We start from the raw sequence: 24,420 nt of genomic DNA, 5'->3' as shown, positions 1-24,420 counted from the left end.
TGACGTGGGAGCAAGCAGACCCACAGCGGGCGGGCCCTCAGCCCTCAGCCGGGCCCCCCTGCCCAGACAGAACACAGCAGCTCACCCCACCCCCGCTCCGGCGCAGCCAGGGGCCCTCCGGTCCCCACAACCCCTGGCCACTGGCAAAGGCCCTCAACCAGGAGAGGCAGAAGGAGGTGAAGGCCGGGCCTGGGAGCAGCGAGCACCCAGGGTCACTGAGCACAAGCCCCCGAGCAGAAGCAGCCGCTGTCCTTCACAGAGACGGACACCCCCAAACACCGGCCTGCAACAGGAAGGAACCCCAACACGGCTCCGGCACGGCAGACTGTGCGCACCCGCCGCTCAGGGACAGCCAGACACGGAGGACAAGCGCTGTGACCGCTTCCACTCGGGCCTAACGCGGCCAAACGCACAGCCGGGGGGGGGGGGGGGGGCCGGGCGGGGGGGGGGGGGGTGTGACTGTGCGATGGGGGCGGGGCAGAGAAAGTTCTGGAGATGGCAGTGGGCCGGTTCACACGATGGGCATGTGCCTAATGCTGCTGAGCTGTGCACTGAATGCGGTCAAAAGGGGGAAGGTTATGTCATGTGTTATAACCACAATTAAAAATAGTCACTCCAGCAGGTTCATCAAAACCCAGCACGTCCTGTCTGCCCAAAGCACTACACACCTGCTGAGCATTCCCGGCCCAGAGTCCGGGATCAGAACAGACCCGCCGGGCATGGGCTCCCAGTGCAGCCGGCACCCGCACAGCCCAGGAGCCGGGGTCCCCCGGGGATCCCCTGGGGCAGCTCCCGGGAGCTCCCGAGCGAGCCTGAGTCTGGGTTTGGTCCTCTGAGGACAGTCCCCACGCCCCTTCCCCCCCCCTTCATCAGATCACCCCCAAACGTAGCTGTGGGCTGGTATCACAGGGACCCCCCGCTCGGGGGCCCCACCCAGCAGCCCAGAGAGTCTGTGGGTGCAGAGATGAGGTTTCCTGTGTCCTGGCCTCTGCTCCCAGCCTCCCTCCAATGCAAAACCTCCGGGGGCAGGACCCCCCAAACTCCCCAGCCCCTACCGGGACCGTGGCCTCTGCCAGGCACTCCCAGGCCGCCTGCGATTCCTGCCCGGAACGCGCCGGGAGAGCCCGTCCTCGGGGAGAGCACGCCCGCTCTCATTTCCCGGCTCCGGCTCCGGCACAGCAGCAGCCGGACAGCCCGGCCCATGCTGGGTCCTTCCCGGAGCCCAGCTCAGTGCCACCTGCCGCCTCGGGCCCCTCCGCCCTGGACAGTCTGCTCCCTGAGCTGCGGCCGCTGGCCCCCGCGCGTTCTAGGTCCCCATGGACGCCGCCCCCCGCCCCCATTCCGCTTTTCTCCAGAACTCCGTGGCAAAGCAGCTCCCGCCCCCAACCAGCACCGCCCGGGCGGCACCGGCCACACCAGGCGCCGGGCTACTCACCGTCCAGGCTCCTGGGCGGGGCCTCGGCCGAGGGCAGCAGGGGCCTGGGCTCCAGCCTGCTCTGCAGCTGCGCCAGCGCCAGCGGCGTGGGCTCCGCATTCTCCAGGGACGGGGCGGGGGCGGCGGGCGCCTCGGCCGCCTTGGGCACCTGGATCTCCACCCTCCTGGGGGCGGGCTCGGCCGTGGGGGCGGCGGGCGCCTCCGCCCTCCGGTGGGCCGGCTCCGGGGGCTTCACGATGGTGATCTCCGTCCTCCGGGGCGCGGGCTCCGGCGTCTTGTGGCCCAGCGCCTCGGCCCGCTTCAGGCCGAACCGCGAGGGCCCGGCCGCGCCGGCGCCCTCCACCTGCTTGGACGAGATGTCGATGGAGAGCTCCGTGCGCCGGGACACGGGCTCCGACTTGGGCCCCGCCAGCTCGACCCTCCGCAGGGGCGGCTTGGGGGAGCGCTGGCTCAGGGCGTCGGCGTGGCGGGCGGGCGGCTCCTGGAACTTCTGGGTGGAGCTGGCCACCGTGGCCCGGAGCAGCGGCGTCTGCACCCGGCGGGGCGGCGTGGAGTTGGGCGTGTCGGCCTCCTCGACCTCGAAGGATCTCTTCAAGGCTGGAAGACAGAGAGGGGGTGAGCGGGGGCCCGCGGCACCTCTCGGGGGGCAGCCCCCGCTGCAGGAGACTCGGGGGCACAGCCGTCTCAGGGGAGAGAGAAAAGGCTGGAGCCGGAAGGTGCCGGCCTCGCCGTCCCGCCACGACCACGCGTGGACCGGCCACGTTTCCACGTTTCCCACCGGACGCCTGGACCGGGGAGCCTGACCTCTTCCTCCGTGGCCTCCTCTCTCCTCCTCCCACACGCCCAACACAACGCCATCGGCAAACGCGCCACCGCCACCCCGCCCTCCCCACAGCCACAGCTGCCAGGGACACGCCCCCGGGACGGTGGCACCGGCCGCTCAGAACCGCGGGAGCACGGCCCGGCACACACACAGCGGCGCGAGGGGCTGACACGAGCATCGCACGGAGGGGAGGGGAGGGCTGGCTGGCCGCGCACTGGCCCTGAGCACCCAGACAACCCTCCGCCGCACACAAAGCCGGTGTCCCCGGGACAGAGGGGGAAACTGAGGCCCGGCTGGGCCACCTTCCTGCTACAGAGCCTGCAGCTCGCCCCGGCCGGTGAGGCTCAGCGGATAGAGCGTCTGTCTGCCTGCGGACGGAAGGGTCCCGGGTTCGATTCTGGTCAGGGCACATGCCCGGGGTGTGGGCTCGATCCCCAGTAGGGGGGGTGCAGGAGGCGGCCTATCCACGATTCTCTCTCATCGTGGATGTTTCTCCCTCTCTCCTTCTCCCCCTTCCTCTGAAATCAACAAAAACGTGTTTGTTCTTTTTTTAAAAAGAGTGGACAGCTAGACAGATATGAGCTGTGTGAGGCAGTCAGGCCCGGAGGAAATACGTGTGAGAGGTGACACCCCAAAGTTAGGTACTGAAGACAACAGACCCCCAGGGCAGGGAAGACCTGGGCGCAGTCTGACCGGAGCAGTGACCGGGGTGAAGGGGCCTCAGGGCCTGGAGATGAACACCCTTCTGAGAGATAAGATTAGGGACCCGCCAGGCCACTGAGCGGGGCTCCCAGGAGGCCCTCCCTTGGTTTGGGGGCCAGTCACCCACTCAGACCACATCTGAGGGGGTTCCTTTTCTGAAGTACAGTCCCGCCTGCCTTTGCTCCTTGTCTGTTTGCCTTCGTTCCCACGGGAAGACGAGGACGAGCGGACGCAGGGCCCTGTCTCCGGCCAGAGGCCCGGCCACCGGGACGCCCCTGCAGCAGGGAGGGGCGGGGATGCGGGGCTGACCCAGAGGCCTGTCTGCGGGCTCCAAGGCCCACGTCCTAAGCACGTGGTCTGGCCGTGCAGTTTCTGGTGGAATCAGGTGGAGCCGGCGCGGGCTGCCCCCCTCAGCCCCTCTCTGTCCTCACCCCCCTGCACCTGCTCCTCAGGCCCTGGGCCTGGGGGCCTGGGGGAGGGGACTGACTCCCACACCCACACCTCTGCCCCCTCCCCAGGCGGCGGGGAGGGGGCTAAGAAGTCAGAGGAGACCAGCTGCTCCTGGTTAGAAGCCCAGGCAGGTGGCCCAGGTCCAGCACACTCACCAGCTCCTTCCCGCCGGCCGGTCCCATCCACCCAGGGCCCCCAGCCCTCCCCTCGCTCGCCGCTCCCACCCCCAGCCCAGGGTTTTGAGAGCTCTACTGCTCCCTCCCCTTCCCCCCTCCCCGCCTGCTGCTGGCCCCAGGCCCCTCTTAGCAGCCGCCCTCCCTCCCCTCCACATTCCAGCCGGAAGCCCCGGCCCACTGGGGGGCAGGCAGGCGCCGGCCAGGGTGGGGGCTGCACAGGAGCCCCGTCCCCAACACCCGCCCCGGGTCCCGGTCCCCCGGCCACAGCGCTCCCAGGAGGCCCTCTCCGAGCCGGGACACAGGGCACAGGCCCGGGTGGCGAAGCCCAGCCACCCCGAGGCCCGGCAGGGACTGCGCAGCTCCCGGAGGGGGGCTGTGCGGACCTGGGGGCGCGTTACGGGAGCCCCAGAAACTGACGCTCGGGCCATGAGAAGGGTGAACCCCTGGGCTACCGCGGTCAGTGGGGCTGAGGGGCTCAGGCAGGGTCTGGGGAGGGCAGAGTGGGGGGCTGGGGGGCGGGGGCAGCGGGGGAGACAGGAGAGGCGCCAGGTGGTGACCGTGCGACCACTTTCACAGTTGTCGGTGTGAGTGCCATCGGCACGCGTGCACCGTGTGTGCGTGTGTGCGTGTGTGTGTGTGTGTGTGTGTGTGTACATGTGTGTGGTCACCCCCCAGAGTGGCCAAGCCGCACGGCCCTGCCCCACGTCCATCACCCCCACGGCCAGTACCCGCCCCTCCGCCCGGCGCCCCAGGTGGAAGGCAGAAGGGGAACCCTGCTCTCGGCCGCAGCTGGATCCACCCCCAACCCCGCCTGGTGGCCAGCTGGGGGCGTGGGGTGCGGGGTGGGGGTGCCCGCCGCCCTCCCCGTCTCGCTCTCACTGGGGGCCCCCTGGCACTGGATCCGGCACTGGATCCCCGTCTCAGGGCCCCTCAGGGCTCCGGGAGGAGGGGATGGTCGAGGCGGCGTGGGGAGGAAGGCTGGGAACAGGGGAGGGTGGGGAGGAAGGCTGGGAACAGGGGAGGGTGCGGAGGGAAGAGGGGGGCGGGGCCCTCAGAGAGCAACACGATCCAGAGGGAGGCGGCAGCGGAGGGGCCTGGGTGGGGAGCGGGGAGCGGGAACAGCACAAGTCCAAGTCCATATAAAGGAAGAGGCTGGAGGCACAGAGCAGCACCCACAGCTCACCCCCTCGGCCCTCCCGCCGCACCCCACGGCCACACAGCCCCTCCGACGCACCCCCTGGCACGGCCCCCCCGGCACGACCCCCCTGGCACGGCCCCCCTGGCACGGCCTGTCCCCTGGCACGGCCTGTCCCCTGGCACGGCCCCCCTGGCACGGTCCCCCGGAGGGTCTGGCCTCCCTCGCCCCCCTCCCCCGGCGAAGGAGGCCCCAGCTGACCCATTTCCACGCGGCCCCGGGGGGGGGATGAGCCGCGGGAGCCAACGACGTCCCTGAGGGTCCCACGAGGTCTCTCCACCCGGGGGGCCCCTCACACTGGTTCTGGTGACGGCCTCTGTCCAGGCCGGAAGGAAGGGGCTCCAGGATCCCCCTGCCGCCGGAGCACACACAGGCAGCGCGTCCAGTCCTCAAAGAGCACGGAGCCGGGGCGCAGGCGCGGTGACCCCGGTACCCCCATGCAGACGGGAGCCCCGAGCAGCTGCGGGCCACAGCCGGCCCCGGGATCCCCGCCCTCGTCCTACTCCCCAACGTCCTTACGTCATGTTCTCCCGGAAAAGCTCTCCAGCAGCCTTGCAAAGGGGGGCGCCGGCGGATCCCCCAGCCCCCCCAGCCCCCCCAGCCCCCCCCAGACCCCCGGCCAGGTCCTCCCGGAGCCGCTGTGCTGCCTGAGTCCCAGCCCGGAACGGGCGGCGGCTGTCGGGAAGCGGCTCTGCAGGGTCGCTCAGAAGGGTCTGGAGATGGCAGTGCCCTCGGAGGCAGCACAGGAGACACCCCGGGGAGACACACCCACGAGGAGGCCATGTGGACACGGAACAAAGACCCCAGTGGTGAGTCCACCACCCAGGGCAGCAGAGCGGCCTGGAGGAGGCGCCCGCGCTCCGAGCCTCCAGCAGGAGCTGGCCCTGCCCACGCTTCGATTTATTATTACTTTTAATATATGTTTTTATTGATTTCAGAGGGGAAGGGAGAAGGAGAGAGAAACATCCACGACGAGAATCATGGATCAGCCGCCTCCTCCACGCCCCACACCAGAAACCCAGCCCGCCACCCAGGCCTGTGCCCTGACCGGGAATCGAACCCTGGCCTCCTGGCTCCTAGGTCGGCGCTCCACCACGGAGCCCGCCGGCCAGGCCACACGCCTGAGCTGGACGCCGGGCCGCTGGGCCTGGGACACCCCATCTCTCCGGTCTGAAGCCCGGGTGGTGGCACTTGGACAGACCAGCCTAGAGACACCGCGCCCACAGGGCACAGGAGGCCGGCCTGCCTCACGTGGCCGTCTGTGGACGTGGTGCCACGGCTGCCCCCCGCCCCCCCGCTGGGACAGGGCCCACGCACCCAGCCCCAGGGGACGGGACGGCCAGCCCACTCCTGCTGCCCGTCATTAGTCAGGGCGCCCATCCCCTCCCAGGAGGGTCCTCACTGGGCCACCTACCGCAGAGGGTTCACCCCTGGCGGTGCCCGCCCTCCTCACCCCCCCAAGAGAAGCCCTGACAGTGAGACGCCCCCAGGAGGGCATCTTCCCGGAAAGCCCCCCTCAGAGGGCACCCCCGGGCACCGGCCTCCGGGTGCTTGTCCCTGCCCCTGCCCCTGCCCCTGCCCGGTTCTGGCAGCGCCAGGTCATTCCAGGCCCCTTCAGACGTCGCCCCGAGATGCCGCACTCCCTGTTCTTTGACTGAAGGAGCGGACGGAGCAGGAGCACGTTTGGAAGCGGGTGTTTGGACCGGTCTGTCACCTGCCTTCCCCCACCGCCCGCTGGCTGCTCCACCCAGAACCGGACGAGGGCTGGACGGGCAGAAGGTGCAGCGGGGAGAGGCAGAGAGAGAGAGGGAGAGGGAGAGAGAGAGGCGGAGAGAGAGAGGCAGAGAGAGAGAGGCAGAGAGGGGGAGAGAGAGAGAGAGGCAGAGAGAGAGGCAGAGAGAGAGAGAGGCAGAGAGAGAGAGGAGAGGAGGAGAGAGAGAGAGGCAGAGAAAGAGGAGAGGGAGAGAGGGAGAGGCGCAGGAGGAGAGGCCAGAGAGAGAGAAGGGGAGGGGCAAGAGAGAGGGGCAGAGAGCGAGGGAGAGGCGAGAGAGAGGAGGCAGCGAGAGAGAGAGGAGAGAGAGGGCAGAGAGAGAGAGCAGAGAGAGAGGGCAGAGAGGGAGAGAGATGAGAGAGAGCAGAGGCGAGAGAGAGAGGGAGGGGGACGAGAGAGAGAGGGAGAGAGAGGCAAGAAGAGGGAGAAGAGAGAGAGGCAGAGAGAGAGAGAGGGAGAGGAGGGGGGGCAGAGAGAGAGAGCAGAGAGAGAGAGAGGCAGAGAGAGAGAGAGAGAGAGAGAGAGAGAGAAAGGGCAGAGAGAGAGAGAGAGAGAGGGAAGAGAGAGAGAGAGAGAGGAGAGAGGGAGAGAGGGAGAGAGAAGAAGGAGAGAGAGAGGGGAGGAGGGGAGGAGAGGCAGAGAGAGAGAAGAGAGGCTGAGAGGAGAGCAGAGGAGAGAGAGAGAGGGAGAGTAGCAGAGAGATGAGAGGGAGAGGCGCAGGAGAGAGCAGGAGAGGCAGAGAGAGAGCGGGGCAGAGAGGGGCAGAGAGGGGAAGAGGCGAGAGAGGAGAGAGAGAGAAAGAGAGCGAGAGAGATGCGGGTTAGATAAGAGGAGGGCTTCCTGAGCCGGGCAGGGCGGCGGGGGCGGGGAGGAGGCCTGGGTGCGGCCAGGCTGCAGGAGAGTGGGGGGGAGGGGGGTGATCTTTCAGGCCTCTGAGGGTCAAAGGTCCCCTGATAAATGGCAGTCCCTGGGAGGTGGCTGACCATAAACCACAGACCCAGCTCCCAGTGTCTCAAAGTTAGGGAGCTCCTCCCCCCCCCAGCGGGGCCCGGCTGACTCCCCAGCCTCCTGTCCGCCTCTTCCCTCCCATCCCCTGCTCCCCCAAACACGCCTCTTCCCGAGGGCCAGGCCCTGCAAGAGCTACTCCATGAGAGTCCGGCCCCCGACCACAGAGAGGGTCACGGACCTGCAGACAAGCCTCTGCACGGCTGTTGGCCCAGCTGCCTGCGGCCCAGGACCAACCAGTGCAGACCAGTTCTGACCAGTGCAGGCCAGGACCGACCAGTGCAGACCAGTTCTGACCAGTGCAGGCCAGGACCGACCAGTGCGGCCCAGGACCGACCAGTGCAGACCAGTTCTGACCAGTGCAGGCCAGGACCGACCAGTGCGGGTCAGGACCGACCAGTGCGGGCCAGGACTGACCAGTGCAGACCAGAACTGACCAGTGCAGGCCAGGACCGACCAGTGCGGGTCAGGACTGACCAGTGGAGACCAGGACCGACCAGTGCGGGTCAGGACTGACCAGTGGAGACCAGGACTGACCAGTGCAGACCAGTTCTGACCAGTGCAGGCCAGGACTGACCAGTGCGGGCCAGGACCAACCAGAGACCCTCAGGGACGTGCATGGGCCGTGGCTACTCCCAATGGCCGGCCTGGGAATGGCTGAAGCGCAGTGAGAACCCAGCGCCGGGGCCGCTGGGCCAGGTGGGCCCCATCCAGCCCAGCTGCCGGGAGAGGCGGAGGACACGCTGCGCTGTGGCCGGGGCGGCCAGCAGGTGGGCGCTGCCCGGCCAGTGTGAGCCGCGGCCTAATTACAGGGGACAGTGACCCGGGAGCAGAGGTCAGGCCCCGGGCAGCCCCGCTCAGAGCAGCACCCAGAGTCCAGCTGCGCCCAGGCCTCCAGAGGAATGGGGGGGGGAGGCCGGCTCCCCACAGCAGGCCCCGGCGGCCACAATGGGCTGGACGAGGGCGGGGCCCCCGCAGAACTCTGGTGCCTTCCCTGAGGGTCTGGGCCCGCTGGGTCCTCAGGGCAGGAGGGGTTTGGCAGAGAAGCGGTGAGGGGACTGACGGGGTGTGTGTGTGTGTGGCCTCCGGGGCAGGTCTCGGGCGGCCCTTCAGCCGCCTGCCTGCTGGCTGGGTGCACCCACACCACCTCCAGGACCATGTCCACGGACCCCAACTCTGCTCCCGGCCGCGGGAGGAGGCAGAAGTGGAGCCCCTGGGAGACCCCCCACCCCCTGCCCCGCACCCCCCACGCAGCCCGTAACCTCTGACCCGCAGCCAGCCACGCCCGCCCGCCAGTGCCTGGGGAAGCCCCGGGACAGCCTGGCCCTTCTCCCCCCCCCCCCCCACCGCTGCAGGGGCACAGCCGGGGGGGCCAGCCCTCTCCCACCCGGAAACTGTCCACGGCCCCCACCCCACCCCAACCCAGCCGCAGGGCCCTCCGCGGACGTGGGGGAGAGCCAGCAGGAAGTGAAACTGCAGGCGGAGCGTCCTTTTCTCCACGAAAAGGCGGAGAGCCGCGGAGAGCCGCGGAGAGCCGGTGTGGGTGGGTAGGAAGCGCCGCAGACGCCGGAGCCCCAGGGCGGGGGGAGGGGGGACCGGGTTGTCACGAGCCATCTACGCCCCGCCCAGGCCAGGCACATGACCCCTGCGGCCTCAGTTTCCTGGAAAAGTCCAGGAAGGGCTGACGGCAGGCCCCGCCCAGCTCGGACACAGGATGACCCCGCGGAGGCCCCTGGGCCGGCCACCAGCGAGGGGCGCTCCGGCCCGCACAGCCAGGCCGGCAGTCCCACCCAGTCCCACCGCCTGCAGAGCCGCCGCCGGCCAGGGAGGAAAGGGTGCCAGCCCCCTCTGCTCCCCTCCCCCCTCCCCTCCCCTCCCCTCCGCTCCCCTCCCCTCCCCCCTCCCGGCAGAGGTCAGGGCCCTCGCTCTGCTCTGGCCACATTCCACTGCGGCCAAAACTGCCGCCGCCAGCAGTGCCCGCCCTGCACTCAGCACCGCCCGGAGCTGGGGAAGCCGCAGGGCCCGAGTCTCACCCGGGGAGGGAGTGGGGGGAGTGGGGGGGGGGTGCGCTCTCTCAATTTGATGACCAACTTTTCCTGCTTCTAGTTTTACTTTTGTTAATCATCCCCCGAGGAAATCTTTCCAGTGATTTCTGAGAGAGCGAGGAAGGGTGGGGGAGAGGCAGAGACAGGGGAACATGGCTGTGGGAGAGACACACGGACTGGCTGCCTCCTGCACACACCCAAGCCTGCGCCCGGGGACCGAGCCTCCAACCGAGGCCCACGCCCTCGCCCAGAATGGAACCCGGGACCCTGCATCCCCCAAGCCGAAGCTCTACCCACTGAGCCGCACCGGCCAGGGCTCCACGATGGACTTCAAACAATCACGACACCTGCCCTTCCCCCTTGTGTGCGATGAGAAAAGCGGCGAAAGGCAGAGAAAGCCACGGGGGAACGGGAGCCCAGGACCCGACCCGCCGGCTCGCACCAGCAAGCGCCCTCCAGCCCGCAGTGTGTGCCCTGTAAGCTTCCATCAGCTCCAGCTCCCAGCTCCCACAGCCCCACACTAGCACTCGCCCCTAAATTCCCTGGGGCTCGAACCCGCTGCTTCCAGACCTTTCTCAGCTCTGCCGGGAGCCATTCCTGCGCTCAGACAGAAGGAGATCTGGTCCCCACCTCCCGGAGGTTCTGGTGGGCCGGGCACCCCTGGGGGTGTCTGAGGGGCAGCGTGTGACCCCGACCCCACCCGGGGCTCACAAGCCTTGTCCCCACCCGCCCCCAAGCGAAGGAAACCCTAGCGCTGCCCCTGCCACCAGGAGCCCCAGCGCCGCCCCACCGCTCCCTGTCAGCTCCCAGGGCAGGCACACACGGAGGGCACACACGGAAGGCACGCACGGAGGGCACACACGGAGGGCACACACGGAGGGCACGCACAGAGGGCACACACGAAGAGCACACACGGAGGGCACGCACAGAGGGCACACACGGAGAGCACACACGGAGAGCACGCACAGAGGGCACACACGAAAAGCACACACGGAGGGCACACACGAAAAGCACACACGGAGGGCACGCACGGAGGGCACACACGAAAAGCACACACGGAGGGCACGCACAGAGGGCACACACGAAAAGCACACACGGAGGGCACGCACGGAGGGCATGCACGGAGGGCACGCAGAGGCACACACGGAGGGCACAGCGGACAATGCTGGGGCGGAGGCCCAGGTGACAGGGGGGCGTGTTGGTCACAAGGCCCCCACGCCTGCCCAGGGCCCCTCCGGGTTTGCCATGCGCAGAGAAAAACCAGCGTGCCGAGCCTCCGTGGGAAGGAAATGGGCAGGACGGGCAGGACGGAGGCGGGCGGTGGCCAATCCAGGAGCCTGCAGGCCTCCCCCCGCACACCCCCTCTGCCAGCCACAGATGGACTGTCTGGTCCCACAAACTCCTAAGCTGAACCCTAACCCCCCTGTGATGGTGTCGGGAGCTGGGGCCTTGGGGAGGTGGTTAGGTGAGGGTGGGGCCCTCGGGAACGGATTAGTGCCCTTCTACCCTGTGAGGACAGCGAGAAGACTGTGCACCAGCGTGCCTCCCTGAGCGCCAGCCCACCGGCTCCTGGGTCCTGGACTCCAGCCTCCAGACCCGAGAAACGCACATCTCGTCTGCGGCCCTCTCACAGCAGCCGGGTGGGCGCAGACGGTCCCTCTCCCACCACCGACATGGTGCCTGCTTCGCCGACTCCGCCAGTCCACCTGCGGTGAGCACTCACCACACGCGGCCTGCTCTGAGGGCGTCCGTGGCATTAGCTGCTCCGTTGCCGTGACCACCCGAAGCGTGCTCCACCCTCATCCCCATTTCACAGGTGGGGACTCAAGGCAGAGGCTACGGCTCACCCAGCGTGACAGCGTGGGCCAGGGGAGCCGCTGGGGCCAGCACATGGACCACTGCCCTCGTCTGCTTCCAACTGCCCCATCCCATCCCCCCACCCCACCCCTATCATCCCAGGGCCCCTAAAAGCTAAGCTCTGAAGGCAGGGAGCACCCGCTGAGCCTGTGCACGCCCCCTCCAAGCCCGGATCCCTGCAAGCTGGGCTCCGTCATCGAGCTGGAGAGCATCGAGGCCAGGACGGGAGCAGAGGCAGCTGCACAGACCCAGCCTCTGGGCCGCCAGCTCTCCCCTCCTCCCCCACTCCGGACAAGCAGACCGAGCAGGGTGAGCCCGCGTGAGGCGGCAGCAGAGGGCCGGGGCAGGTCTGGGCAGCGGCAGTGACCGGAGATGCAGGCATGGGGGCAGGAAGACCCGTGTCCGCCTCCCATTGCGGCCTCGGGCCAGCTGTGACCGGAGGGAGCTGGTAGCCAGGCCACCGTGCCAGGCTCCGGAGGACCAGTGCCCAGCCCACGGCTGGCAGACAGTAGGTGCTCAATAAAGGCAGCTGGCAGACAGTAGGTGCTCCATAAAGGCGGCTGGCAGACAGTAGATGCTCAATGAAGGCGCTGGGTCTGAAGGTAACGAGGACCAGCTGGCTCAGAGGAAGTGCTGTGAGCGAAGGGGGAACAGCTGGAAGGGCCTGGACCGGGGTCAGAGAAGAAGAATGCGGAGGGAGGAGGGAGCGGGAGCGGGGAGGCCAGGGCAGCTGTGTGCGAGCGGCTTCGTCATTTAAATATCGGGAGAGATGTAAATACCGAGCCCCCCAGCCTCACTGGGGCCACAGCTAGAGCAGATACAAGAGTCCCCCCCCCCCAGAGTCCCTGTCCCCCATCTGCCCCAGCACGGTGCTCCCCGAGCCAGGACTTGGGAGGGGCGGCAACCAGGGAGGGAGGGGACCCAGCTCCGCCTCCCTCCTCATCCCTGCGGTGGGAGGAGGGGAGGGGGGAGCCTGCAAAAGTGCGAGCCATGACCCCCCTCCCCATCGCACCACAGGCCCAGGCCCGGGCCCAGCCCGGCCTGCACGGATTTCCCCGGCTGCTTAGCAGAAAGGCACAGCTGCCCTCTGACACTTGCTGACCAGCGAAGGCCAGACTCTCGGAGCGGAGCCTGCAGCACCCTCGCTGCGGTAACACGCTGGGCGCCGCGCTCCCACCGGCACCATCCATCACCCGTCCATCCCCAGGCCCTCCGGGCGGCGGTGGAGCCTGGAGCCTCCTGAGGCCCCTCACGGAGGCACCACGCAGCCCCGGGCCCTGCCAGCGGCACCCCTGCCTCAAGACCCTGCGGTAAACTCCTGCCCGGGCCTCTGTGGAGTGCCCCTTCCTCCAGGAAGCCCTCCTGGGTCCACCCACGCCCGGCCCTCAGAACCCGGCCCAGAGCCGGCCGCCACCGCAGACAGCTACTGAGCCAACAAACGCGTGAGCGTAGGCCTCTGCTCTCGCACCCGGGCGGGCGGGGACCCCACCCCCTCACAGCGCCCGCCCACCTCGGTGGGGCAGGAGGCGGGAGGCACAGAGCTGGCGTGGTCTGGCCGGGACGTGCGGCTCTCCCCGGAGGCGGCAGGGATCTGCAGGACACGGGCAGGGCCCGGCCCCCGGGGAAAGGCCACCCACGTGGCAGGAGGGCCGGCAGGCCCGGCTCCAGAGGCTTCCCCTCCACCCAGGGAGGGGCCCGCGGGCATGGGCACCGGGAGAGCCGGGGGACCAGGCCCCGCCCTGGACGGCCCACCGCCCACCGCCAACACCTCCATTTCCCGCCAGGCCTGGGGGAGGGGCGGCCGCAAAGGCCTGGACCCTCAGACCCACTCGCCCGGCCGCCCGCCCTGGCCCTGTCTCTCTTCCCGCCAAAAAGCAAGAGAGCCGAGTCCCTCCGTCACCCTCCGCAGGCAGAGGGGCTGTGGGTGGCTCCCTTCCCCCCTCCTCAGGCAGCACCCCCAGGAGGCGAGGGCCCCAGGCCCTGCCCAGGGACAGTGGGAAGCCAGCAGCAGAGGGCTGTGCTAGCTCCTCGGAGGGCAGGAGGTGGGTGAGGGGACGGGAAGCAGACACAGCTGCCCAGAGCCCGCCCAGCCCCTCCTGCAGGGCGAGGACACTGGGGAGAGAGGGACACGGCCCTAGGACCCCCCACTCTGTCTAAGCAAGACCCCGGCCACAAGACAGACCCTCCCCATCACCCCATCCCTGCAGGACCTGGCTCCTGGGTACCCAGGGAACAGCTGTCATTCAACCCCCATCAGACGGCTCCTCGATGCCACAGCCAGCGGTGTGGATGGAGGGGCTGGGGTCACCTGGCCGGCTCCCCGCCCCCACTCCCTTGGCGCTGGAAGGCAGGGGACGGGGGACGGGCACAGAGCCGTGTGCGGGAGGGGCACTGGTTTCTGGATTTTGCTCCTGGGGTGTCTGTGGGACTCCCCGGCGAGCCCAGGACATGGGGGAGGGGCCGGAGCTACGGGGGCTCAGCCCCGGGAGAGGCTGTTAGGCCCGGGGGCACGGGGACGAGGGGGCAGGGAGGCACGAGGCAGGTCAGAGCCTGGGAGGGGGTGTCCTCCTCTAAGCCAGGGCCCTGCTGTCCCTCCCCTCAGCGCTGGCCGCCGGCCGCACTTGAAACATGACAACAAAGTCATGTCTCCGGAGCGTCTCCTGTCCGCTGCCGGCCGGCCTCCGGGCTCCGTCCCGACCAAACTCAGCCGCCTGAGCCCACGGCCGCAGGGATGACAAAGCCTCGGGCTCCGGGCCTGCTCCAGAGCGTTCCTGCCTCACAGCAACCCGGAGAGCCTCCAAATTTGGGAAAAAAACGGAGGATTTGGAAAGAAAGCCACCGGGTGGCTGTTTTTTTCTCGGTGGCTTCGTCATGACAAAGCATAGGAACGCGCCTCCTGGCTGGGCTCCTGGGAGGATCCAAAGTGAGGTCTGCCCCCCCACCCCTGCCACTGCCCAGAGGCCCCCTCCCACCCCACCATTCTGCACACACACACACACACACACACACACACACGGACACACACAGACGCACACACACACACACACACACACACAACAGACACACACACAGACACACACACACACACACACACACACACACACACACGGCCCTGCCCTGGGGACCCTGCCCTGGGGGATTGCTACGCAGCAAGGGGGCTCCTTCCTGGGTCTGGAGGCCATCATGGATTCCTTGAGCCTGTCCCCCGCCCGGCCCCTCCCTGGGGCCTTGTGCTCCCATATGTACCCAGGCGTCTGTACCCAGGGGTCTGCACCCAGAGTCTGTACCCAGAGTCTGTACCCAGAATCTGTACCCAGGCGTCTGTACCCCAGGCGTCTGTACCCCAGGGGTCTGTACCCAGGAGTCTGCACCCAGAGTCTGTACCCAGAGTCTGTACCCCAGGGGTCTGTACCCAGAATCTGTACCCAGGCATCTGTACCCGGAGTCTGTACCCAGGGGTCTGTACCCCAGGAGTCTGCACCCGGAGTCTGTACCAAGGAGACTCGGAGCAGCAGGCCAGCCCACCCCCAGGCATGCAGCTGGGGAACCAAGGGGGCACCTGACCTCTGAGTGTGGCTCCCGACCTCGGGGCGAGCCCGGAGGGGAGGAGGGGCCTGCTCAGCTCGGCCAGCGCCAGGTGTGAGGGCCCCAGCTCCCAGGGCAGCACGCACATCGGGGTGGCCCCGAGGACACCGTCTCCGAGGCCACAGGGCTCCCGCCCCGGGGACAGCCCTCCCCGACGTGGCCCAAGCAAGTGCCACCATGTGCTGCTGCCACCCGGGCCCGTCCTCTGTGGGTGTGCTTTCCTGGCACAGAAGCCCGGGGCCCCGTGCCCGCTCCCATGCCCGGCGGGGGCGGGCAGACTCCCCCTGGACCAGGCTCAGCACCACGGCCAGGACGGCAGAGGCTCCGGACCCGCTCCGCCCCGACCCCCCCAGGAAGCCCCGGACGGGTGGCCCCCACCCGTCCTCACGGTCCCGCCGTCAGCACGTGCCCTGTCACCACCCCACGCAGACGGGGCCGGCCCGGCCCGGGGAGGGGCGGGAGGAGGCTGGGCCCAGCTCCGGAGGAGGAACCTGTGTCGGGAGCGTGCGGCCCGGCCCGGCTTGGCCAGGAGCCGGGTAGCTGCTGGCCCCCGGGGACGGAGGGGGGCAGGGTCGTCCAGGCCGGGCTCTGGGGCCGGCGCGCCGTCCGCCTTCCAGACGCCCGGGCTTCCCGGATTCCTCTCCGGAGCAGAGCTGGTCTCGGCGACCCCCTCGGGGCCATGGCCTGCGGCTGCCGGGCGGGCGGGCGAGAAGGACATGGCTGTGCTCCCACGCTCCCTAAGGACACGCCGTCCACAGCCCAGAGCGACGGGCAGGGGTCACGCCTCCCCACCCCTCACACGGGAACACCGGCCAAGGTCACCCCGGGCCCGTCTGTGCCGGACGAGGGAAATGAAACTAAAATCACACCAGGGAATTACTAAGTGCTCTCCTGGCCCTGTGTGGGGGTCCCACAGAGTCCGAGGTCACTGAGGGGGTCACTGAGGGGGTCACTGGGGGGGTCACTGAGGGGGGTCACTGAGGGGGGTCACTGAGGGGGGTCACTGAGGGAGTCACTGAGGGGGTCACTGAGGGGGGTCACTGAGGGGGTCACTGGGGGGGTCACTGGGGGGGTCACTGGGGGGGGTCACTGAGGAGGTCATTGGGGGGGTCACAGAGGGGGTCACTGAGGGGTCACGGGGGGGGTCACAGAGGGGGTCACAGAGAGGGAGGCCACGGCGGGGTCAGAGGTCCATGATCCCGGAGGGTGCTGCCGCCCTCCCAGTCCCCGGGGACCTGCACCCGACAGACACGTGCCACCCAGCAAACAGCTACATCCCTGCTGCCTGGGGGCGGGCTGAGGTCACCCGTCACACCGGGTCCCCCAGGGCGGGGACAGGCGAGGAATCGGGAGATAAAAAGAGGCGGGCGCTCCGCAGGGCAGAGGGAGGATGTGCCCAGAACGTGGGGCACCAGCCAACTCAGGGCACCCACTCTCCACACACCCCCCTCCACACACACACACACACACACACACACACTCACACACACACGGACACACTCACGGACACACACACTCACGGACACACACACACACACTCACGGACACACACACACACTCACGGACACACACACACACACTCACACTCACAGACACACACTCACGGACACACACACACTCACACACACACACACGCAGCTTCCTGCCTGCCGGCACATTATGGGGCCTGGATACCTCCACTCCTGCCCGTCCCCGCACACCCTTAGGCCCCGGCAGGCCGCCAGGCTGCTCGGATGGACGCGTCCCCGGGCCCGGGGCTCCGAACCCGCCCGCCGTGCGGAGGTGGTGGCAGCGCCCGGGCCCTTCGCCGTCCGCAGAGCCCACTCCGCGTGGGTGGCCACGGCCCAGCCCCCGGGACAGACCCCCTCCTCTGGGGGCCCTCGGTCAGTCCAGCTGCTCCCCGGAAACCCAGGCTCCAGGCAAATGCCTGGCCCGCCACGGCCACGGCCACGGCAGACCCGCTCACGCTGGCTCCCGCCTCACGCCGCCCTGACGGAGGCTGTCCTGCCTCCACCGTCAAGGTCTGACCGTCACTCAAGGTCGGCCTCCCCATGAGCACTCAGTGGTCAGCCAGAGCGGCCTTCCCGGCCCGGTGTCACCCACTGCCGCCCGGGCCGTGCCCTCCTCCCCGTCCACGGCTGTCAGCCCGCCCCCAGCGCCACCCGCAGCTCCGGGACCCGCAGGGCGGCCGGGGGCTGGCCACACACAGGCAGGACTGCCTGAACCCCCGTCCTCAGAGCGCCCGGACTCTCAGGGCACACCTGACAGGCTGGTGCACACAGAGCCCTGGAGGGTTGAGGGTTCGAGGCCCCATGCCCCAACCCTCCGGAGAGCTGCATCTGGAGTCACAGGCTGCCAGCTGCTGCCCTCCGACGGTCTCAATGAGGCCATTGTCTCCGCCTAAATTAGAGGGTCAGGAAGCCGCCAGCCTGCCAGCATCTCAGCATCTTCAGATGGGACGGCCGAGGAGATGAGGAGGGACCCCGAGGCGGAGGCACCCGCAGCTACAACCTACGTGGCATGAACCTCGACAGCTGTTGGACCACAGGACCCCAAAGCTCCGCCTCCCCATCCTGCCTCAGGGCGCACAAACCCCTCCCTGCAGTCCCAGCACCGCAGTCCCATCACCGCGCTTGGGGCAGGGCTGGTGGCTGACCCAGTCCTGGCCCGGCCACAGGGAGCGCGCCCACTAGGCCACCTGAAGGGGGCGCCCTCGGGCACCGGGGACGTGAAAAGGCCCCGAGGGGGGCGGGAGAGCGGCGGCTGCAGGGCAGGGGGCAGGCAGGTCAAGCCGGAGCCCCCAGGAGGAGCATGTGTCCAGGTGTCCGCCCCAGGCACAGGCCACCCGGCTCCACAGCCCCTGACCTGCCTGGAGGGTTCCCACCGCCAGGCCAGCGCCTGGCACCCTCACCCTCTGCCCGGGGCAGGCGGCCACCGGACAGCAAACACCCCGCCGGCCGGGGCAGGCCCCCCAGAGTCACCGCGGCAGGGCCTGCGTGGTCCGGCCGGCCTCTGGCTCCCAGATGAACCGGCCAGTGGTCCCAGCCCTGCTCTGCCTGGGACACCGGGTGGGGGACCGGGTGGGGGACCCGGTGGAGGACCTGGGACTTGGCCTCCAGCTCGGCCCCCCCAGGCCCCAGCCCCCCAGTGGGCTCTGCCAGGGCTGCAGACCGGCCCTAAGAACCCGCTGAGCTCCGGACTATTGTGTGAGCTTCCCTGCCAGCACTTTATCCACTCCAGGACCCCCGCGCATGCAGACACACTTACACACACAAACATATATACACACTCACACACACACACACACACACACACACACACTCACACACACATACACACTCACACACACTCACACACTCACTCACACACACTCACACACACACACTCACACACACACACACACTCTCACACACACTCACACACTCACTCACACACTCACACTCACACACACATATACACACTCACACACTCACTCACACACACACACACACTCACACACTCACTCACTCACACACACACACACACTCACACTCACACACACACTCACACTCACACTCACTCACACACACACACACACACTCACTCACACACTCACACTCACACTCACACACTCACACTCGGGCCCAGAGCCAGGCGGCCGGCCACTCTCGCAGGGAGAAGCCCCGTCTCCCCGCGCTCCGCTCCGTAACCCGCGGAGGGAGGGAGTGGGGGCCGCCCGCTCCGGGAGGGGCCCGGCGGGAGGGGCGGGGGCGGGGGCATCGCGGGGCGCGGGGCGCGGGGCGCGGGGCGCGGGGCGCGGGGCGCGGGGCGCGGGGCGCGGGGCGCGGGGCGCGGGGCGCGGGGCGCGGGGCGCGGGGCGCGGGGCCGGGCGGAGCGGAGCCCCGGAGCGGAGCGGCAGGGCGGGCGGCGGCGGCCCGCGGCCGCACACACAACAATAAGAGGAAGGAAGCCGGCCGGGCCCGCACGGTCCTCCGGCAGCGGCGCGGGGCGGGGCGGGCGCCCGGGCCCGCCTCCCCCCCCCGCAGCCCCCCGCCCGGCCCGAGCGCCCCGCCGCCGCCACCCACCTTCGAAGTCCGAGATGATGCCGTCCAGCTGCGCGTTCACCGCGGGGTCCGACATGGCGGCGCGGGCACGGCCGCCGGAGCTCTGGGCGCCCCGGCTCCCTCCTCCGCTCCCTGCAGCGCGGGCGGCCCGCTCGCCGCGGCTCCGCTGAATGAATGGGGGCGGCGCCCGCCTCGCTCTCCGCCCGCCCGCCCGCCCGCCCCGCCCCGCGGATCGGGTTCCCGCACCCCGGCCCCGCGCCCCTGGCCGCCGCCCGCCGTCAGCGCCGGGGCCGCGCCGCCGCGGGACGGCCGAGTCCGGGCGCTCGACCCGAGGCCGCCTTCTCCCCGAGGCCCCCTTCCCCGCCCGCCCCCTCCTCCCGCCGGGCCCCCTTCCCGCCGGCCCAGCCCCTCCTCCCGCCCCGCCCGCCGGCCAGATGTGGGCGGATGTGGGGCGGGAGCGGACGCGGGGGCGGCGCCGAGGGGCGCGGACTCCCCTCCCCGGGGCGCAGGGCCGAGGGGGGCAGGGCCGGGGGGCGCACTCCCCTCCCGGGGCGCAGGGCCGAGGGGGGCAGGGCCGGGGGGCGCACTCCCCTCCCCGGGGCGCAGGGCCGAGGGGGACAGGGCCGGGGGGCGCACTCCCCTCCCGGGGCGCAGGGCCGAGGGGGCGCACTCCTCTCCCCGGGGCGCAGGGCCGAGGGGGACAGGGCCGGGGGGCGCACTCCCCTCCCGGGGCGCAGGGCCGGGGGGGACGCAGGGCGGAGGGGGACAGGGCCGGGGGGCGCACTCCCCTCCCGGGGCGCAGGCTCCGCGGCGGGAGCGGCGTGGTCGCAGCGGACAGTTGGCGGCCGCCTCCCGGCCGGCGCCGGCGGTTAACGCGGGGAGGCGCCCGCAGACCCCGGCGGCCGGGCTGGCGGAGCGCCCCGGGCAGCGCGGGGGGGGGGGGGGGCTCACGTGGCCGGGTGGGGGGACCCCTCCAAGGGCTCCGCCCCCGCCCTTCCCGCCCTCTCCGGGAGGGGGCGCTGGCCCAGCGGGGCCCCTGTCAGGACTGAGGGGCGCTCCCCATCCCCACCAACGGGGCATCTCCCGTGTGGCGCCCGGACCCGGTCCTTGCCCGGTTCTTAGAGGCGGAGGATGGGGAGCCGGGAGGATGGGGGTGGGGGGCAGGAACCTCTCCATCCCTGCACCCCTTCTGCGCACACCATGGACCCCGTTACCCACCGGCCGGCAGGTCCCAGGGGCCCCGGGGCGACAGGATGAGCTGGGACTTGAGAAGCACCAGGATCCAGCCCCCAGGAAGGGCCGTGCGGGTCTGGCACTGACAGCCGGGCCGGGGGAGGGCTTGGGGGCTGGTCCCCCCTCCCCCAATCCATTGGCTGAGCCTGTTAGACGCTCCTGTCTGCTCCCAGCCCCTCCCTCGCTCAGACCCACTGCCTCTGCCTGAAGTGGGGGCAGACCCCACAGCGTGGAGGGGACGGGGTGCTGGTGGGCCACTCGGCCCCAGCTCCTCTAGGTAGCGCCCCCCGCAGCGCCTCCTAGCGCTCAGGTTGGTCACTGCCACTCCCGCCCTCCACCCCCAGGTCCGAGGCCCGACCGCCAGGTGAGCAGGCGCTGGCTCCGGGCCTTCCCGCAGATAAAACCCGTCCTTCCTTTTTAAGGAAGGAGCCGCGCCCTGCCTCATGCCTGGGATGTTTTGAACTATTTTCAACCCAGGGAGTTCGCGGACGCGGAGCAGCGAAACCACAGACATGTCAGATGCACACACGCCCTCGTCTGCGCGGGAGGGAGCCCGGGTTTCCCTGTCACCCCACCAGCCGGGACCCCGGGTCTGAACCCAGCACCGGGCCTGCTCCACGGCTCCCGCCGGCTGGGAAAGCTGCCCCCCTGAATTTTGGATCCGGGCGGAACACTGCCCCTAACCAGGAACAGCCCAGTCACACAGCCGCCTGGGGAGACGAGGGGCCTGGTGGCCTCCAGCCCGGGCCACAGGCCCTGCTCCCCTGTGTTCATGCAGAGGACCGGCGGAGGGTGGGCACGCCCATGCGATTGTCCTCGGGAGAGCTGGCCGGGCCCCCGGGACTGGCCGCGGGTCAGCGCATTGTGTGACGCCCTCCATTCTCGGCCGAGCTAAATATACGTGGGCTTATCTCCACGGGGACCGGCCGGGGTGCACGCCTGGCCAAAAGGCTCCCCCCGCCCCGTGGGAGCCCCCGGGATAATGGCAGGAAGGAATCGCCCTTGGAGGCCAGAAGGCGCCCCCTGTTGGCCTGACCGCTCCGGAGCCCAGCCAGGCTGTCCCCGGCTGTAGCCCTTGGCACGGGAACGAACCACGGGGCCAGGCCGCCAGGCCGGGACACCGAGGGGAGGGGTTTCCTACGCTCCCCAGGAAACCCAGCCCAGACTCCGCCACACTGCCCCAGGCCAGGAAGTCCCCCCTGGTATCTAGCCGGCTGCCCTAATTGTGCATCACTCACTTCCTCTCCCCACCCGCCCCCCCTCCGAGGAGATGGGGAACAGCTGGCGCCACCCTCACAGAGCAATTACCCTCCAACAGGGTGTCCCGTCCCTGCCCGGCCCCCCTCTGGCCCTGTAATCATCCCGCCTTTGATCGCATCCAGGCCCTGTCCAATCTGGGGCTCCAGGACCTGAGTAAGGCCCCGCCCCCTTTCCAGCAGAGGCTGGCTGAAGGGTCCCGGCAGGCCCTGGGCAGATAGAATGAGCAGCTGCAGCAGCAAGAGGAAAAAGCTTCAGTTTGGCAAGAACACGGCAGTGGCGAGGCCTCTGCCTTCTGAGATGGCACACACATACACACAGCACCCCCCCCAAGGCCACGGGAGAGGGCCACCCACTGCCCAGGTCCATGACGTGTCGTGGGGTGAAGGATGGAGCCCCCCGAACCTCAGAATGAGACCTGATCTGGCGGGAGGATCCTTGGGGATGTGGTTAAGACAGGACCTGGCGAGGGTCGGTGCCCTGGAGAGGGGGGGCAGGTCCTGCCGGCCTGAGGACACACGGCTGCAGAGAGGCCGAGGGAGGCAGGCGGAGCCTGGAGGGGTGCGGCCATGAGCCGGGGACCCCTGGGACCCAGAAGCTGGAAGAGACAGGAAGGACCCTCCCCTGAGCTTCGAGAGAGTGGGGGCTCAGGCCTTCAGAGCAGGGAGTTCGTTTCTGCTTTGTGCAGCCCCCCGGTTTGTCATAGGAGTGCCACACACACACACACACACACACACACACGCTAAGACAGAGGTCAGGCTCCCGTCTGAGTCATCTCTTTTTGTTGCTGCTGATCCTCACCCAGGACGTTTCCCCTGGACTTCAGAGAGCGGGAGAGAGAGGGCAAGAGAGAAACGCCCAGGGGTTGCCCCCTGCACATGCCTTGACCAGGGCCCAAGCCCGGGAGGAGCCTGCAACCAGCGTACGTGCCCTTGGCTGGAATGGAACTCGGGCCCCTTCAGTCCACAGGCCGATGCTCTGTCCACTGAGCCACACCAGTTAGGGCCTGTCTGAGTCATTTCTTTAGGTCAAAGCTGCATCTCCCAACGATCTCTAATCAGCCTCAGAACCGGCCCCAGGACAGGCTGCCCTGCCGCAGTCCTGAGAGCAGTGGGGGAAGCAGGCGGGGGGTGGGGAGGGTGTCGGCATTGAAGGTCACTGCAGCCTTCCTGGGAATGGAGGGAGCGGGTGGAGGCCCTCCCGCCTGGGGGAGAGGGCGGCGGGAGGAAGCGGTGGGCGGAGGCAGCCCTCTGGCATGCCCGCCGCCCTCTCTCCCAGCATCCATGACCCCGGCTCCCGGGACTTGGGGGGGCTTGGGCAGCAGAGGGAGGACGTGGCTGCTGCCCAGCCACTCAGGCTTTTGGACAGGACACCCCACTAAGGGTGCCTGTGTTTTATCACAGACCAGGGCTCCCATGCGGCCGCAGCTCTGCCCGGGCCTGGCGCACAGTAGGGCTCCCTGAGCTCCAGAGCCTGCGAGACCTCGGCCGCTGGGCCTTCCCCAGCCCCCGGGAGCCCTCAGCCCCCCACCTCCAGAGACCGCGCCGCCCTGAGTCCTGGCCCCTCACCCCCCATCCAGGCCACCGGCCAGTTCCTGCCTCCGGCACATGTCTGCTCTGACCCTGAGGCGCCGCCCCCAGTCCAAGCCCCCCTCCAGGGGTCAGCTGACCCGCACTCTGGGGGTCACACACCAGCACCATCGGATTTGCAGCATCTGCCTTTTCTGGGGTGCAAATGCCCTTAGCAGCGCGCCCCCTTGAGGCTGGCGCTAGGAGAGTGTGCAGGCCCCACGTGGGGCGGCCAGAGGCCCAGGCCAGGGCAGGGCTGGCAGCACCGGTGATGGCTGGATGCAGCCAATGCTGAGAGTGGGACCTGTGTGCTGATGTAAGTGCTTTACATTACTGAGCTACATTACATAAGTGTCATGCGTGATCCATGTTCTGTAGTGGAGCAATGCGTTTCTTCGCGGTGGTAACACGGAGAAAAGTCGCCATTTTAACCGTTTTTTGTTGTCGTTTGTTTCTCTTCCTCCCATTCTGTGTTTCTTTGCTTTCTTTTATTTTTACTTTTTTTTATTTATAATAAATATGATTTTATTGATCTCAGAGAGGGAGAAGGAGAGAGAGATAGAAACATCAATAATGAGAGAGAATCATGGATCGGCTGCCTCCTACACGCCCTCTACTGGGGATGGACCCGCAACCTGGGCCTGTGCCCTGACCCGGAATCGAACCGCGACCTCCCGATTTCTAGGTCAACCTCAGCCCCTGGGTCGCGCTGGCCGGGCGGCTGGACTGTTTCGGGGGCACAGCCAGCGGCACTAAGTGCCTTTATGTTCTTGTGCAGCCGGCACCACCCTCATGTCCAGAACGTTCCTCATCTTCCCAAACCGAAACTCTGTCCCCATCACTGTCTCCCCGTCCCCTCCCCCTTAGGCCCTGGCACCCTCCCTCCACCTCCTCTGTGCGGTGGAGCCCTCCGGACCCCCGTAGGTGCGCCCGGCAGTGTGTCCCCGCGTCTGGCCGCGGGCACGGAGGGCGCTCTCAGTTCCTCCGCGTCCGGCAGGCGCCGGGACCCGCTCCCCCTCGGCAGCTGGGGACAGGGCAGCCGTCTCTGAATCCTCTTCCCATTCTTCCGAGCTTTCGCCCAGAAGTGGGATCATGTGGCAAGCCTGTGAATTCATTTAAAATAACTTACGTAATTTCTAAGTGTCGTCTATTTTAAAAACGGGAGCGATGCAGCTTACATAAGGTGCCATTCGAATGACCAGCTCACAGAACGCCCCCTCACGGGAGGGGGGCCTCGCCCCACGGCTGCCCTCCCACGTCCCCGGGGAGCCCTCT

The 24,420-nt window shown here is 68.8% G+C and overlaps 1 protein-coding gene across 6 annotated transcripts in view; it reads right to left on the bottom strand.

Annotated features, from left to right (window-relative positions):
- The window catches only part of SEPTIN9 (septin 9), a 106,560-nt gene that overhangs the window by 43,692 nt on the left and 38,448 nt on the right, over window positions 1-24,420 (bottom strand). For 3 of the 6 annotated variants that reach the window (XM_045572147.1, XM_045572146.1, XM_036412252.2), the window contains one exon: window positions 1,436-2,032. In XM_045572147.1, the coding sequence (XP_045428103.1) occupies window positions 1,436-2,032 (597 nt within the window). Of the gene's footprint in view, window positions 1-1,435; window positions 2,033-19,108; window positions 19,252-22,790; window positions 22,807-24,420 lie in introns of those variants that run through there. The other 3 variants (XM_036412250.2, XM_036412253.2, XM_036412251.2) reach the window with 3 other exon arrangements.

Source organism: Pipistrellus kuhlii, unplaced genomic scaffold, assembly GCF_014108245.1.
Source record: "Pipistrellus kuhlii isolate mPipKuh1 unplaced genomic scaffold, mPipKuh1.p scaffold_m20_p_44, whole genome shotgun sequence".
In the NCBI taxonomy this organism is placed as follows: domain Eukaryota; kingdom Metazoa; phylum Chordata; class Mammalia; order Chiroptera; family Vespertilionidae; genus Pipistrellus; species Pipistrellus kuhlii.
This window is presented reverse-complemented; position numbering and strand designations above follow the sequence as displayed.